Raw genomic sequence first — 13826 nt, forward strand, 5'->3', positions numbered from 1 at the left:
TAAACAAAGAATTCTCAACTGAGGAAAACCGAAGGGCTGAGAAGCACCTGAAAAAATGTTCAACATCCTTAATCATCAGGGAAATTTTAATCAAAACAACCTTGAGATTCCACATCACACCAGTCAGAACAGCTAAGATCAAAAACTTAGGTGACAGCAGATGCTGGGAAGAATGTGGAGAAAGAGGAACACTCCTCCACTGCTGGTAGGATTGCAAGCTTGTACAACCACTCTGGAAGTCAGTCTGGCAGTCCCTCAGAAAATTGGACATTGTTCTACTGGAAGGTCCAGTAATACCTCTCCTGGGCATACACCCAGAAGATATTCCAACTGGTAATAAGGACACATGCTCCACTATGTTCATAGCAGCCTTATTTGTAATGATGAATATTAGTCTATTATTTTATTGTAACAAAATACACAGACCTGGACAACTTGTAAGGAACAGACATTCATTTTGCCTTTCAAGTCTCTAAAGTTCTTCCCAAGCAGTGAAGTCTAAATCTGTTGAAGCCTTGAATCATAAGATGGCCAAGATGTCACATGACGAGAGAGCAAGCATGTTGATGCTTCTTAGAAAGCAACTCTTTTCTTTTCCCCTTTTTCTCTTTTCCCCTTTTTTGAGACAAGCTCTTACTATGTAGCAATGGCTAACCTGGAACTTGCTGTGTAGAGCAGGCTACTTTGAAACTCACAATGCTCTATCTCCCTAGTGCTATTTAAGCACCACACCCTAATGGAAGCTCCTTATTTTAATGTCCTCATGACCTCATTAGCTCCCCAAGGCTCCACTTCCAAATACTAATAATGTTTCAATTTAGGAATGGTTTTCTAATACATGAATGTCAGGAAATGGACAACAGGTCTCTGTGTGTGTGTGTGTGTGTCCAAATTTGTAGCTGACTTTTTTCTGAATACATCGTGTCTCTGATATGCTCACAGAAGTACTTCAGTTCCTGCACTCAGCTCTGAGTGTGTAATCCCATATAACAAATGAGGGTTAAAAATTCATTAAGGGGGCCGGAGTGATGGATGGCTCAGTGGTTAAGAGTACTGATTGCTCTTCCAGAGGTTCTGAGTTCAATTGCCAGCAACCACGTGGTGCTTCATGGCCATCTGTAATGAGATCTGATGCCCTCTTCTAGTGTGTCTGAAGAGAACAACAGTATGCTCACATTATTAAATAAATAAATAAATAAATAAATAAATAAATAAATAAGAACAAGATAAAAAAGAATTCATTAAAGAGGTGAGACTGGGGGATTGGGAGGCCAGGAGGGAGGGGAAAGCTGCAATCAGGATGTAAAGTGAATAAGTTAATTCATTTTAAAAAATAAGTAAGTAGGAATCTTCCTAGTTTAACCTCCTTCATAACTGAATGTCACAAAACCATAGTCAGATTCCTGCAGCAGATGATAAAAAAAGTTTTCTGTTTTCAAGAAAAGTGATTAGAAATATTTCATAAACGGGTATATGAAATGGTGATTTAGTTCCTAATGCTGCAGCCTTCTCACATACTGATACTATGTTTTGATGGTGTGTCTCTTCCATTCCCTCTCATTGTTTGAATACATTGTGGAGCTTAATACTTTCCTGGATGAACAGAATATCAAAAAAAAAAAAATCCTTGAGCTATACAAGGTAAGAACAATGAACTGGTCCACGATTAGAATAAATTCCTTTATTTCCTGGACTATTACTCAATACAAGCTTCTTTTTAACCTGGAGACATTTAACTGTACCATCAGCTATTTGTCCTTTGGCATGGAGTCTTTGGGAAACTCTACATGAAACTGTGGATATTAATGGAGGGACCTTCTTACTAAGCAATTTAATGAGTAAAACTTTCCACTCGTGGAACGCTAGAGAAGCATTTTATGGATAAGAAGAGGAAAAAAAAAGATGCTATTTAAAACATTGCTGAGAGAGTTTGGGCAAAATCCATCTGGCAGACAGACTATTTCTTCCGTTCAGAGACTCATCAAGCACTCCAAACGTGCAACCTGTAGGCAAGTTTAATTAAAGCTTGAGAAATCTCAAAATAGCCTGACATTTAAATATGTTATTTCCGCTCTTGCATAGTTTGGCACGCTCACAGAGGTTCTCTGGGTGTAGATTAAGCTCCCCAGTGACATCCTGCCCTGCCTAACTACTTGATTACTCTGTATTAAAAAAACCACAGGAGTGTGAATGAAAACTACTTTATCGAACCCATGTACTTCCACTTAATAGACAAGCAGGAAGACAGATAGAAACTTGGGTAGGTGAATTTGTTAATAATAATAATAATAATAATAATAATAATAATAATTGTGATAGCTAGCTAGGTAGATAGATAAAGCATATAGACACACATGTATAAATTAGTAAAATAAATAATAATAATTGTGATAGATGATAACTAGTTAGCTAGGTAGATAGATCATACATACACACATGTATGCATGGAATGCTGCGTAGATATGTAGAGAGATGGAATGAAATGTGTTTCTTTTGTTTTCTCTGGCAAAAGCAGTCACTGATTAAAGCAACCATTCCTTAACACAGTCACACTGAAGGATTCTAAATACACATATTTTGTTCTGAAGGAGTAGTTTAATTCTTCTGTGGTTTGGAGAGCCCTGGCCTTCCTTTTTCTACCCCCATCTTCACTGTTAGGTGGAGGAAAGTGCCCACCTTATCATTAGGTCGTCTTCCCCACCCTTTTCTTTTGCTCTGGTGTTTGTTTCTTGCTTTACTTTTGGGGTTGCTTGTTTGTCTGTCTGTCTGTCTGTCTGTCTGTTTGTTTGTTCAAGACAATGTACTGTTATGTGGTCCAGGCTGACCTGCAGCTCATGGTCCTGCCTAAGCCTCCCAAATGCTTAGATTATAAATGGTGCCACAGTACCCGATCCAGCTCAGCTTCAGCTGAGCACTTTGCATGATTCATTTTTCTCTCCTTTCTTAGCATAATAACTATTCTTAGCCTGGTTCAATGGCGCATGTCTCTAACTCTGGCTACCCATTCATGGTGCAGGAGGATCACAGATTTAAAGCCAGCTGCAGGTACCCAGAGATGCCCAACCTTAAAAATGAAAGCACAAACAAACAAACAAACCAGTAATTTTTTTTTTCCCTAAAGTGTTCACGTGTAAGTTAGGTCTAAGCCTGCCTTCAGTTAATACTTCACACGTAGAGCGCCCCCTAGCACAGTTCCTCCCTACCCACCCTATGACACTACCAATCACTTGCCCATATTCTGTTATTAAACACACACACACAGACACACACACACAGACACTTACTTTGTTACTGAAATAATCATCTCCTAGATCAACAGAGAATCATGTTTTCTTTCCCTTCATTTGCTCCCTTCCCAGAGGTCTCTCCTTTCCTATGGAGACCTGAGTTTCTGATCTATGCTTTGTTTTTGATTTTTTTTTTTTTCCCTTTGGAATTCTTTGAACACTTTCTGCGGGGCAGGTCTCTTAGGAATAGATCACCTTGGTGTTTGTTCATTTGAAGAAATCTTTGTTTCTCCTTTACTTCTGAGAATATTTTCACTAAATATAGAATTGCAGGTCATAGACATTTCTTTTAACATTGAATGTTTCACTCCGCTGCCTAGAGATGAGATTGCTTTTGGGTAAGAAAACTACTGTGGTCCTGGTCTATGTTTAGCTCAAGTATTTCCCATTTTATATTCTTTCAAGACTTTGTTTTTGTCTTTGGTTTCCTATAGTTTGAATATGACATGCTATGAGTAGTTGAGAGATATTTGTCAATTCCTTTGTTATCCTTTATTTTCCCCTTTTTATTGTTTAAATTTTCACGCATGCACATAACTTGCTTTGACCAAATTAACCCCCATCCAGGTCTCTCCCATATAGCCCTCCCCATTTTCTACTCCTGACTTTATGTGATCTGTTTTAAACCTGCTGAGTCCACTTACTGCTGCCTGTATGTGCATGAGTATGGGGCCATCTACTGGAGGCTGAGTAACCTCTCAGGGATCACATACCTAAAAAAAAAAAAAAAACCCTGACTCTCCCTTCACATCAGTTGCCTATAGGTCCTCTTCTAGGAGTGGGAGCTCATGAGCTCCTACTCATCCAAGCTGGGATTTTTGCTGGCTTATGCATCCAGTCATAGCCACTGAGTTCATGTGTTCATGGTCCTGTCATATCCTCCAAACACTGTTTTACTCTTTGAGACATTTGCCCCATCTTATTCGTTAAATTTAGGGAGTAGGTCTATATATTTACATCTGTGTTCTCCTTAGTCTCTTAGTCCCTGCACATTGACCAGTTTTGAATCTCTGTATCACTAGCCGTTCACTGCAGAAGAGAGCATCTCTGGTGAGGACTGAGAGATACACTAATTATTTATCCCTTTGGATGGTATTCAGTCTCTCAGTTTCTGTGGTTTGAGTGTTTGGCATTAGTTTTGGAAAGCTCTTAAATGTTATGCTAGGAACGTCCCCTGCCACCTTGTCTCCTTCTGGTTTTCCAGTTAGGTATATGTCTCATATTTCAAAGTGATCTCTGTGTCCCTAGTTCAGTTCTGCTCGTTCCTTTTGCTTGTTAGTCTAGAAAGCTTCTGTTAACTTTTATTCAACTTCACGGATTCTTTCCCAGGCCGACACGGTGCTGGGTCCATCAGAAGCATTCTTCTTCTCTGTTACAGCACTTTTGATTTCTTGCATTTTTTTTTAGATTCTTCAAATGTTCATGTTTATATTATATACTTGTTCTTGCATGATTCCCCTTTTCATTATATCCCTTACTGTATCAATCACAGTTTCTAAATTTTCCTGTCTGTGAATTCTAACACCTGCATCATTGACATCTCATCTGTTTCTCGAATATGTTTTGGTATGTAATTTGTAACTGCTGGAAGCTAGAAATGAGAAGCAAGGTAGACGAACACTTAGCATCGGGTTTCACGCTGCTCTGACAGGGGTCTGTGGTATGTATGTTTGTCAGAGCTACAGATGACAAAGGCTTCACACTCCTCTTGCACTCTCTCCTTCTCTTTTAATGACCACACTTACTTAAGCATTCTTCCTCAGAGAAGTTATCTGTCTCCATTGCAATTCACACTATTCTATAGGAGTCTTATGGGGATAAAGAACGGAGGAGAGGAAATCATCGAAGGTCATAGGATGGAGTCTCCACCTTTTGAGGTGTGTGTGAACTATAGCCTTATAGGACTTGTTTTGCTTTCCAAGCTAGAAGGACTGCACTAGGGGAAACCTCTTTCCTCAGCAGGGGTAAGGTTCTAGCAAGGTGTTTCTCCCTAAATAGGAGATCAAAAGAACACTAGACATGAGTAGTTGCAATCACTGTTACCTATTTTAAAATATTTTTAAGGTATAGTTCTCAATTTAAAAAAGTATGCAATATAGCTACATTCCAAAATTCCCTTGGGAAGAGAGCTTTTAAATATTTAACAAAATATATTTTTAAAAAGAGCATTTAAGGCCTAGTCGGCCATCACTGGGAAGAGAGGTCCCTTGGTCTTGCAAACTTTATATGCCCCAGTACAGGGGAACACCAGGGCCAAGAAGAGGGAGTGGGTGTATATGGAAGCAGGGGGTGGAGGGGAGGGTATAGGAGACTTTCAGGATAGCATTTGAAATGTAAATGAAGAAAATACCTAATAAAAATTGGAAAAAAGAAAAAAAAAGCACTTAAATGATGATTCTATCTTTAAGGTGAGTGGTGTCTTCAGGGTGCAGAGAGCTTAAAATGAAATGGTTTCTCAGTTTTGCCTCCTGATGTGATATAGGTCTTGTTAATAGCACTTAAGGAAGAAAGGGTATTTTGGGTTCACAATTCCACACAACAGTCTATCATTGAAGGGAAGTCAAGGCAATAGAAATTTAAAGCAACTAGTTATATCAAATCTGAGGTCAAGACCAGAGAGCAATAAACGTGCGCATGCTAGTGTTCAGCTCTCCTCTCCACTCTTAAGAAAATGTAGGATCCGGTGCTCTCAGAATAGTGCCACCAACAATGGGCAAGTCTTCTGATCTCTATTGGCATAGTCAAGATAATTCATCACTATAAAACGTCTCATTAAGACTCCTTCTTCTTCTTCTATCTCCACATCCTCACCAGCATCTGCTATCACCTGAGTTTTTGATAATAGTCATTCTGACTGGTATGAGGTGGAATCTCAGGGTTGTTTGGATTTGAATTTCCCTGATGATTAAGGATGTTGAACATTTTTTAAGTGCTTCTCAACCATTTAGTATTCCTAAGTTGCGAATTCTTTGTTTAGCTCTGTACCCCATTTTTAAATAAGGTTATTTAGTTCTCAGGAGTCTAACTTCTTGAGTTCTTTGTATATATTGGATATTAACCCTCTATCAGATTTAGAATTGATAAAGATCTTTTCCAAATCTGTTGGTGGCCTTTTTTCTTACTGACAGTGTCCTTTGCCTTACAGAAGCTTTGCAATTTTATGAGGTCCCATTTGTTGATTCTAGATCTTACCGCACAAGCCATTGCTGTTCTGTTTAGGAATTTTTCCCCTGTGCTCATGTCTTCGAGGCTCTTCCCCACTTTCTCCTCTATGAGTTTCGGTGTCTCTGATTTTATGTGGAGTTTCTTGATCCACTTAGACTTGAGCTTTGTACAAGGAGATAAGTATGGATCAATTCACATTCTTCTACATGGTAACCACTAGTTGAGCCAGTACCATTTGTTGAAAATGCTGTCTTTTTTCCACTGGATGGTTTTAGCTCCTTTGTCAAAGATGAAGTGACCATAAGTGTGTGGGTTCATTTCTGGGTCTTCAATTCTATTCCACTGATCTACCTGTCTGTCGCTATACCAGCACCATGCAGTTTTTATCACAATTGCTCTGTAGTACAGGTCGAGGTCAGGGATAGTGATTGTTGGGCATATACCCAGAAGATGATCCAACTTGTAATATGGACACATGCTCCACTATGTTCATAGCAGCCTTATTTATAATAGCCAGAAGCTGTAAAGAACCCAGATGTGCCTCAACAGAGGAATGGATACAGAAAATGTGGTACATTTACACAATGGAGTACTACATAGCTATTAAAAACAATGACTTTATGAAATTCTTAGACAAATGGATAGATCTGAAGGATATCACCCTGAATGAGATAACCCAAACACAAAAGAACACACATGATATGCACTCACTGATAAGTGGATATTAGCCCAGAAACTCAGAATACCCAAGATACAATTTGCAAAACACATGAAACTCAAGAAGAAGGAAGATCAAAGTGTGGATACTTCATAGTTTCTTAGAAGGGGGAACAGAATACCCATGGAAGGAGTTACAGAGACAAAGTTCGGAACAGAGACTGAAGGAATGACCATCCAGAGACTGCCCTAGCTGAGGATCCATCCCATAAACAACCACCAAACTCAGACACTATTGCAGATGCCAACAACAAATGAACTAATCAGTACCCCCAGAGCTCATGTCTCTAGCTGCATATCTAGCAGAAGATGGCCTAGTCGGCCATCATTGGGAAGAGAGGCCCCCTTGTTCTTGCAAACTTTATATGCCTCAGTACAGGGGACTGCCAGGGCCAAGAAGTGGGGGTGAGTAGGGGAGCAGGGTGGGGGGGGAGGGTATAGGGGACTTTTGGGATAGTATTTGAAATATAAATGAAAAAAATATCTAATAAAAATGTGGGAAAAAATTTAAAGAAAGAAATCTCAAAAAAATTGCTAACAATTTTTTTTTTTGTTTGTTTTTTGTTTTTTGTTTTTTGTTTTTTTGAGACAGGGTTTCTCTGTGTAGCCCTGGCTGTCCTGGAACTCACTTTGTAGACCAGGCTGGCCTCGAACTCAGAAATCCGCCTGCCTCTGCCTCCCAAGTGCTGAGATTAAAGGCGTGCGCCACCACCGCCCGGCTAACAATTTTGTAAATGCAAACTATTTCTAACTTCAGATTGTAAACAACGCTAACCAAAATAAAGATAGTTCTAGGTAAGAATACGTGAGAATTTCAAACTTTTGTTTATTAAAGTGTAATGAAGGTTTTGTCTTACCCATGCTCAAGATATCTTGTTTGCTTTCACCATTATGATTCAAAAAGAATGTAAGTTTTCATCAGACCTAAACGGGAGGATTAAAAATAAAAAGAAAATTCAAACAGCCATAAAAAAAAAAAAAGATTTTGCTGACAGAAACCTGATAATAGCTGTCTCCTGAAAGACTCTGCCAGTGCCTGGCAAATACAGAAGTGGATGCTCACAGTTATCCATTGAACAGAGCACAGGGTCCCCAATGAAGGAGCTAGAGAAAGTACCCAAGGAGCTGAAGGAGTTTGCAACCCCATAGGAGGAACAACAATATGAACTAACCAGTACCCCCAGAGCTCCCTGGGACTAAACCACAAGTCAAAGAAATCACATGGTGGGACTCATGGCTCTAGCTGCATATGTAGCAGAGGATGCCCTAGTGGGTCATCAATAGGAGGAGAGGCCCTTGGTCCTGTGAAGGTTCTATGCCCCAGTATAGGGTAATTCGAGGGCCAGGAAGTGGGAGTGGGTGGGTTGTGGAGCAGGGGGAGGGGGAAGGGGATAGGGGATTTTCAGAGGGGAAACTAGGAAAGGGGATAACATTTGAAATGTAAATAAAGAAAATATCTAATTAAAAAAAAAGACTCCCCCTTCCAAGGGATTCTAGATTCTGTCACAATGACATTTAAAATGAACCATGTGACAGTAAGCACACATAACGTGCTAAAGATTTTGTATTTTCCATTTGGAATGACTTACTACATTGACAGTTAGTCAGCATTTTACAAACTTTCCTTGTGATACCAAGTCTACCAATGTATAGCTGAGTAATTAAATTTGCAGTTTTGTTTGAGATACAAAAGGATGAGTGAAACTGGCAACTGAAGACCTGCTTTTCATGTCTCACAGCCTTCTGGCAAAAGGAGGAGGAAACCGCCGGACAGCTGATGTTGTGGCCCACGGATTTGCCAATCTTTTAACTCTGGACAAAAAGACTCTCCAAGAAATTCTGCTGCATTATCCAACTTCTAAAAAGCTCCTCATGAAGAAAGCCAAGTATGACCTTTAAAGCCCTGATAGAAGCAGGAGTAATGGTGCACACTTAGTGTCCCTGCCCTTAGAAGGCTGAGGCAGGAGGAATGGACTAAGTCCCAGGCCAAATGGAACTACAGAGTGCAATACTATATGGAGAAATTAAGGTGGAGAAAGTTGGGTTTGCTCTATAAAATCTAAGATGAGGATTATTGTGTTACATGAAGTAAGTTATAGCTTTTATTCCATAATATACACATCAATGCCTAGACTTGAAGTGCCAAGGTGTGATGGAAGTGGGGGGGGGGGTGAGAAACCCAGGGAGACCCACACCAGCTCAGAGGAGAAGGGGAGGGGAGATGAGGAAAGAATTCTGGGAGTGAGTGACCTGCAGGAGGACAATGAGCAGGATGTAAAATGAATAAGTAAAAACAAATTTAATTTAATTTAATTTAATTTAATTTAATGTAAAAGAAAAAAGATACACCCCAAACTGAAAGGGAATATCCACTGAAAATTCAGGGGCAGAAGAATTTATTACTTTTCAGGGAGGCTCTGGGAGCTGTCACAGAACTACCCAAAAAAATGTTATTCTCCTGTCACCAGAATTCTTTTAAGCCAGAAGGGAAAGACCACACAGGCAATCCCTGCAAGAACAGGACCTGCCTTTCTTTTCCCACCAAAAGAAGAGACACCCCGAATGCTTAAAGTTCTCTTAGGAAACACAGGAAAGGTGGACCTTGGAAGACTCCTTAAAGGAAAGAGAAAAACAACCACTCAGGTAAGAGGGCTGACCTGAGGCAGTGACTGGGAGGCTAGCAGCAGGAGTGGGGAGTGTCACATGGCATACAGCGAGGCCAGCTCTAGGTCAGACATGGAGGAAATTTGGATGAATCTAACACTAACAATTGTGCTTTGGGTTGGCACTTATTATTTAAACCTTATCTGCTTTCTTTCATTACAGCAAATCACCCCTGGTTCAATTTAAATTAATGTATATATTCATAAACACACTCAAACCAATTTGTTCATGAGCTCTATATGTGTGAATAGCCTTACTTACTATAATTTATTGGTACTGCTCCCCAAATCAACACTTTTTTTGTGTGTGCCAGTCATGCCATGCAAATATGAAAGAAGGAATAAAAGGAGGAAATCTGGTAGGTGTATTTCTGCTAAGTTCACCCAGTGCCATCTGTTTGTTACCATGGCTTTGTTTGTTTTAGCTTGTAGTTCTGATTTTTTAAGCTATTTTTATTAGATATTTTCTTCATTTACATTTCAAATGTTATCCTGAAAGTCCCCTATACCTTCCCCCGGTCCTGCTCCCCAACCTACCCACTCCTGCTTCCTGGCCCTGGCATTCCCCTGTACTGGGGCATATAAAGTTTGCAATACCAAGAGGCCTCTCTTCTCAGTGATGGCCGACTAGGCCATCTTCTGCTACATATGCAGCAAGAGACACAAGCTCTGGGGGGTACTCTTTAGTTCATATTGTTGTTCCACCTATAGGGTTGCAGATCCCTTAAGCTCCTTGGGTACTCTCTCTAGCTTCTCCATTGGGGGCCCTGTGTTCCATCCAATAGATGACTGTGAACATATTTTTCCTGATTCATTGTACTAAGTCTAGTACTGTAGTGCTGTCCATTCTTCCTAAGTACCAAATTTTACACTATCGCTGAGACAGGAAGTGTGGTATTACACAATATCCACACAGGTTACTAGTTATAGTCAAATTATGTATGAGCTCAGTGGGAATGCATAATTCATTGGGATAATTTGCCACATTAAAGAATGTATTTCTAAAGAAAAACATACAATTGATAAATTTATATATTGATCAGCTGATAAAAACAAAAAATGTCTGGTCTAAGACTCATAAGAAGTTGGCCTGGTATTTCCCCTAGAAGCAATGGTTGTATTTGCCAGTTCAGTGTAACTTATAACAAACACCCATAGTAAAGGTGTGGTCACAAGAATTAACAAGAATCACAAAATATGTAACAAGAAGCAACTTCGAGCAGGAAGGGGTAATACTGGCTTACAGGTGAAGGGGTTATAGTCCTGAACAGTGGGAAAGTCATAGTGGCAAGAGCAGGAGACCAGATAGTCACAGCGTATCCACAATCAGGAAGCAGAGCGCACAAGAGGAGGGCCAAGCTATCAAGCCTCAAGGCCCACATCTAGACACTCTTTATATTCTTTTTTCTCCAAGCAAGGTCCAACTCTATTTCTTAAAACTTTCTACAACAATCTGAACTGTTGTCACCATTTGAGGACCAAATGGTTTAAACATATATGAACCTATAAGGGACTTTTCACAATACAAGGTAAGAAATACATAAACATAGAAAGGTAAAATATAAAGCACGTCATCAACACGCCAGGAAACAACACTTCCAAAATTTACAAGACATTTATAAACAAAATTAACCCTACAGATTTCATCAAGGCATCCGTGGCATAAATAGACCCAGTCAATGAATTTGGATTAGATGCCAGTGAACTATGGTGCAAGCTCTAATCAACATTCAGAATTACACCTAGTCACCAGGTCACTCCTAGGAGTGTAAGACAGTGAAGGCATACTGCTTTTCCTCCTTCTGTTGTTGTTCTGCTTTTCTTTGATGATCATAGTAAATCTGTGTGGGCAGGAATTGAGAAACAGAACAGGTATTCAGGCTCTTGAAGTTAATTGTCATACTGTATCCAACACTGTTCGATACTCACACTGTTCAATACTCACACACCATAGTGAGTATTAAGGGTACAATGCAAACCAAGTGCCTCATTTAAAGCAACCTAAAAATAACTATTTGTCCAAGGAGCACATGTACTAAATATGTAATATTTCTACAGATAACACTAATAAACAGAACTAGTTTAAAACCAATAGCTGGAGAGATGGCTCGGTGGTAAATGCACCTAACGCCCAGCTTGCCAACCCAAGTTCACTCTTGTACCCACATGGTGAAAGAATGAATCCCTACCTTCGGATTCTCCTCCACCTTCCACAGGGACGCTGTGTCATATGAACCTACACATGCACAAGCACACACAAACACACAGAGCACACACAAAACACACACACGCACACAAAACACACACATAAAAACACACATACATACACACACACACACACATCATAAATAAGGAACAATAGCTCAAGTACTTATGACACTAAGATTAAGCAAGAAAAGAAATACGAGTTTCTTCCTGAGGTTCTACCATGACTAGGAAGAATACCAGACTTTCTACTGCATATCATATATATTATTATTAAAATTAAACATTTAAAATATTAACTCCACAAAATAAGCATAAAACACAAACATTTAAACACAGGAAACTTGGTAAAGAATGGCAGTGAGCAGCAAGGTAGACACAATTCCTGTATTCATTCATTCATTCATTCATTCATTCAGATGGTGTCTGTTTGGTGATGGCCCCAGTATCTCAATTATGATTTCAACACTGATTTTTTATCATGTCTTCTTTTAGAAATAAAGGTGAAAGTTCCAAAGGAAGAAGAAGAGGAGGAAAAGAATATGAAGACAAAGCAGAGCTAGCAGAAAAAGAAGAAAAAAAACCCACTGGATGGGTCTAAAGGCACACTAAGTTCTATTACAGTGGAGGAAATGCCCCAATCAATTAATTAGGCAGTTTTTCCCAGAGGACATGCCTATCAATCGATCATCAGCAACATGGCTCCTGCTACTGAGACTGGGGAAGAGATTCTGACTATCAAAGTCAAGAAAAGGGCTAAGCAATAAGTGTTTGATTATCTTTAAGTGTAATCTAGCTCATTTCCAGAGAGATTCCTGGAAACTGTAGCTTAAATTAACGAGGGAAACAAACCTCACTGGGACCCTGGGAAACTGCAGGCAAATCCTTAGCTTCACTTCCAGGAGTCGGATTCATCAATAAGACTGTTAAAAACAATCCTCTTATCCACTGTCAGCAAATTTGAGCAATTGATATTTCTTTTAAATGTCTGCAGTAGATAATTTATCTTCTTTCCTGATGAAATTTCCTTGTTCCACTTTGGTAAACTTGATTTTTATGCTACTGTGATTCACTGTCCTTCCTGCTTACGTTTTTGTGGTATATAATTTCCGGCAAAGCACTTTGTTCAAATGTCCAAAGTAGACTCTTCTGTCCGAGGTAGACTCATCTTACTTCTTATGAATAGTGAAAGGGTGTGAAATTTTTAATAAAATAGGTCATAAATCAAGTGGTTTCTATTTAAATAAGGGTGTTGAGTCACTAAATCTAGCACCTGACGTTGACACAGGCTGACATCATGGAATCTTCTGAATGAGAACTCTTATTTTCACTCAAAGTCAATGTCAGTTAGCAAAAATAGCAAGCTTATAGACAAAAGACCAAATCAAAAGCAAAGTTCCCTCACTAACAACTGTACCCCAGCCTCTTAGAGCCTCACCCCTGTGACGTGCAACATCTTACAGGAATATTTGAAGCTTCACTCTGCTGACGGATGATATCCTTTTCAATCAGACCATTGCAAGGAAAAAAAAAAAAAAACTTGATCCAAAACACATTACAATTTAACAAAACAGTGGGGCTTTCACCTTTTTATCTAGAATAATAAGATAGCACACGAGGTAAGATATAAGTCCCGGAGACTGCATTAGTTAGGGAAGCAGAAACCGGCCTGAGTAGGACCACAGGCCTCATCCAGCCGGATCAGCGCCGGGGTAGCGGGAGCTCAGGGTTGCCTGACACCCGCCAGCTACCCAAGACCCCCGCCGCAGGATTTTGGGACTGCTGGTGA

The 13826-nt window shown here is 39.7% G+C and overlaps 1 protein-coding gene across 1 annotated transcript in view; it reads left to right on the forward strand.

Annotated features, from left to right (window-relative positions):
* Positions 1-13244, forward strand: part of Cngb3 (cyclic nucleotide gated channel beta 3) — a 197621-nt gene extending 184377 nt beyond the window's left edge. The window contains exons 18-20 of the mRNA XM_021159706.1: positions 8909-9055; positions 9638-9812; positions 12533-13244. Coding sequence (XP_021015365.1) covers positions 8909-9055; positions 9638-9812; positions 12533-12538 — 328 coding nt within the window. The 3' untranslated portion in view covers positions 12539-13244. The remainder of the gene's footprint in view (positions 1-8908; positions 9056-9637; positions 9813-12532) is intronic.
* Positions 13245-13826: the final 582 nt, after the last annotated feature.

Source organism: Mus caroli, chromosome 4 (assembly GCF_900094665.2).
Source record: "Mus caroli chromosome 4, CAROLI_EIJ_v1.1, whole genome shotgun sequence".
Taxonomy (NCBI): Eukaryota; Metazoa; Chordata; class Mammalia; order Rodentia; family Muridae; genus Mus; species Mus caroli.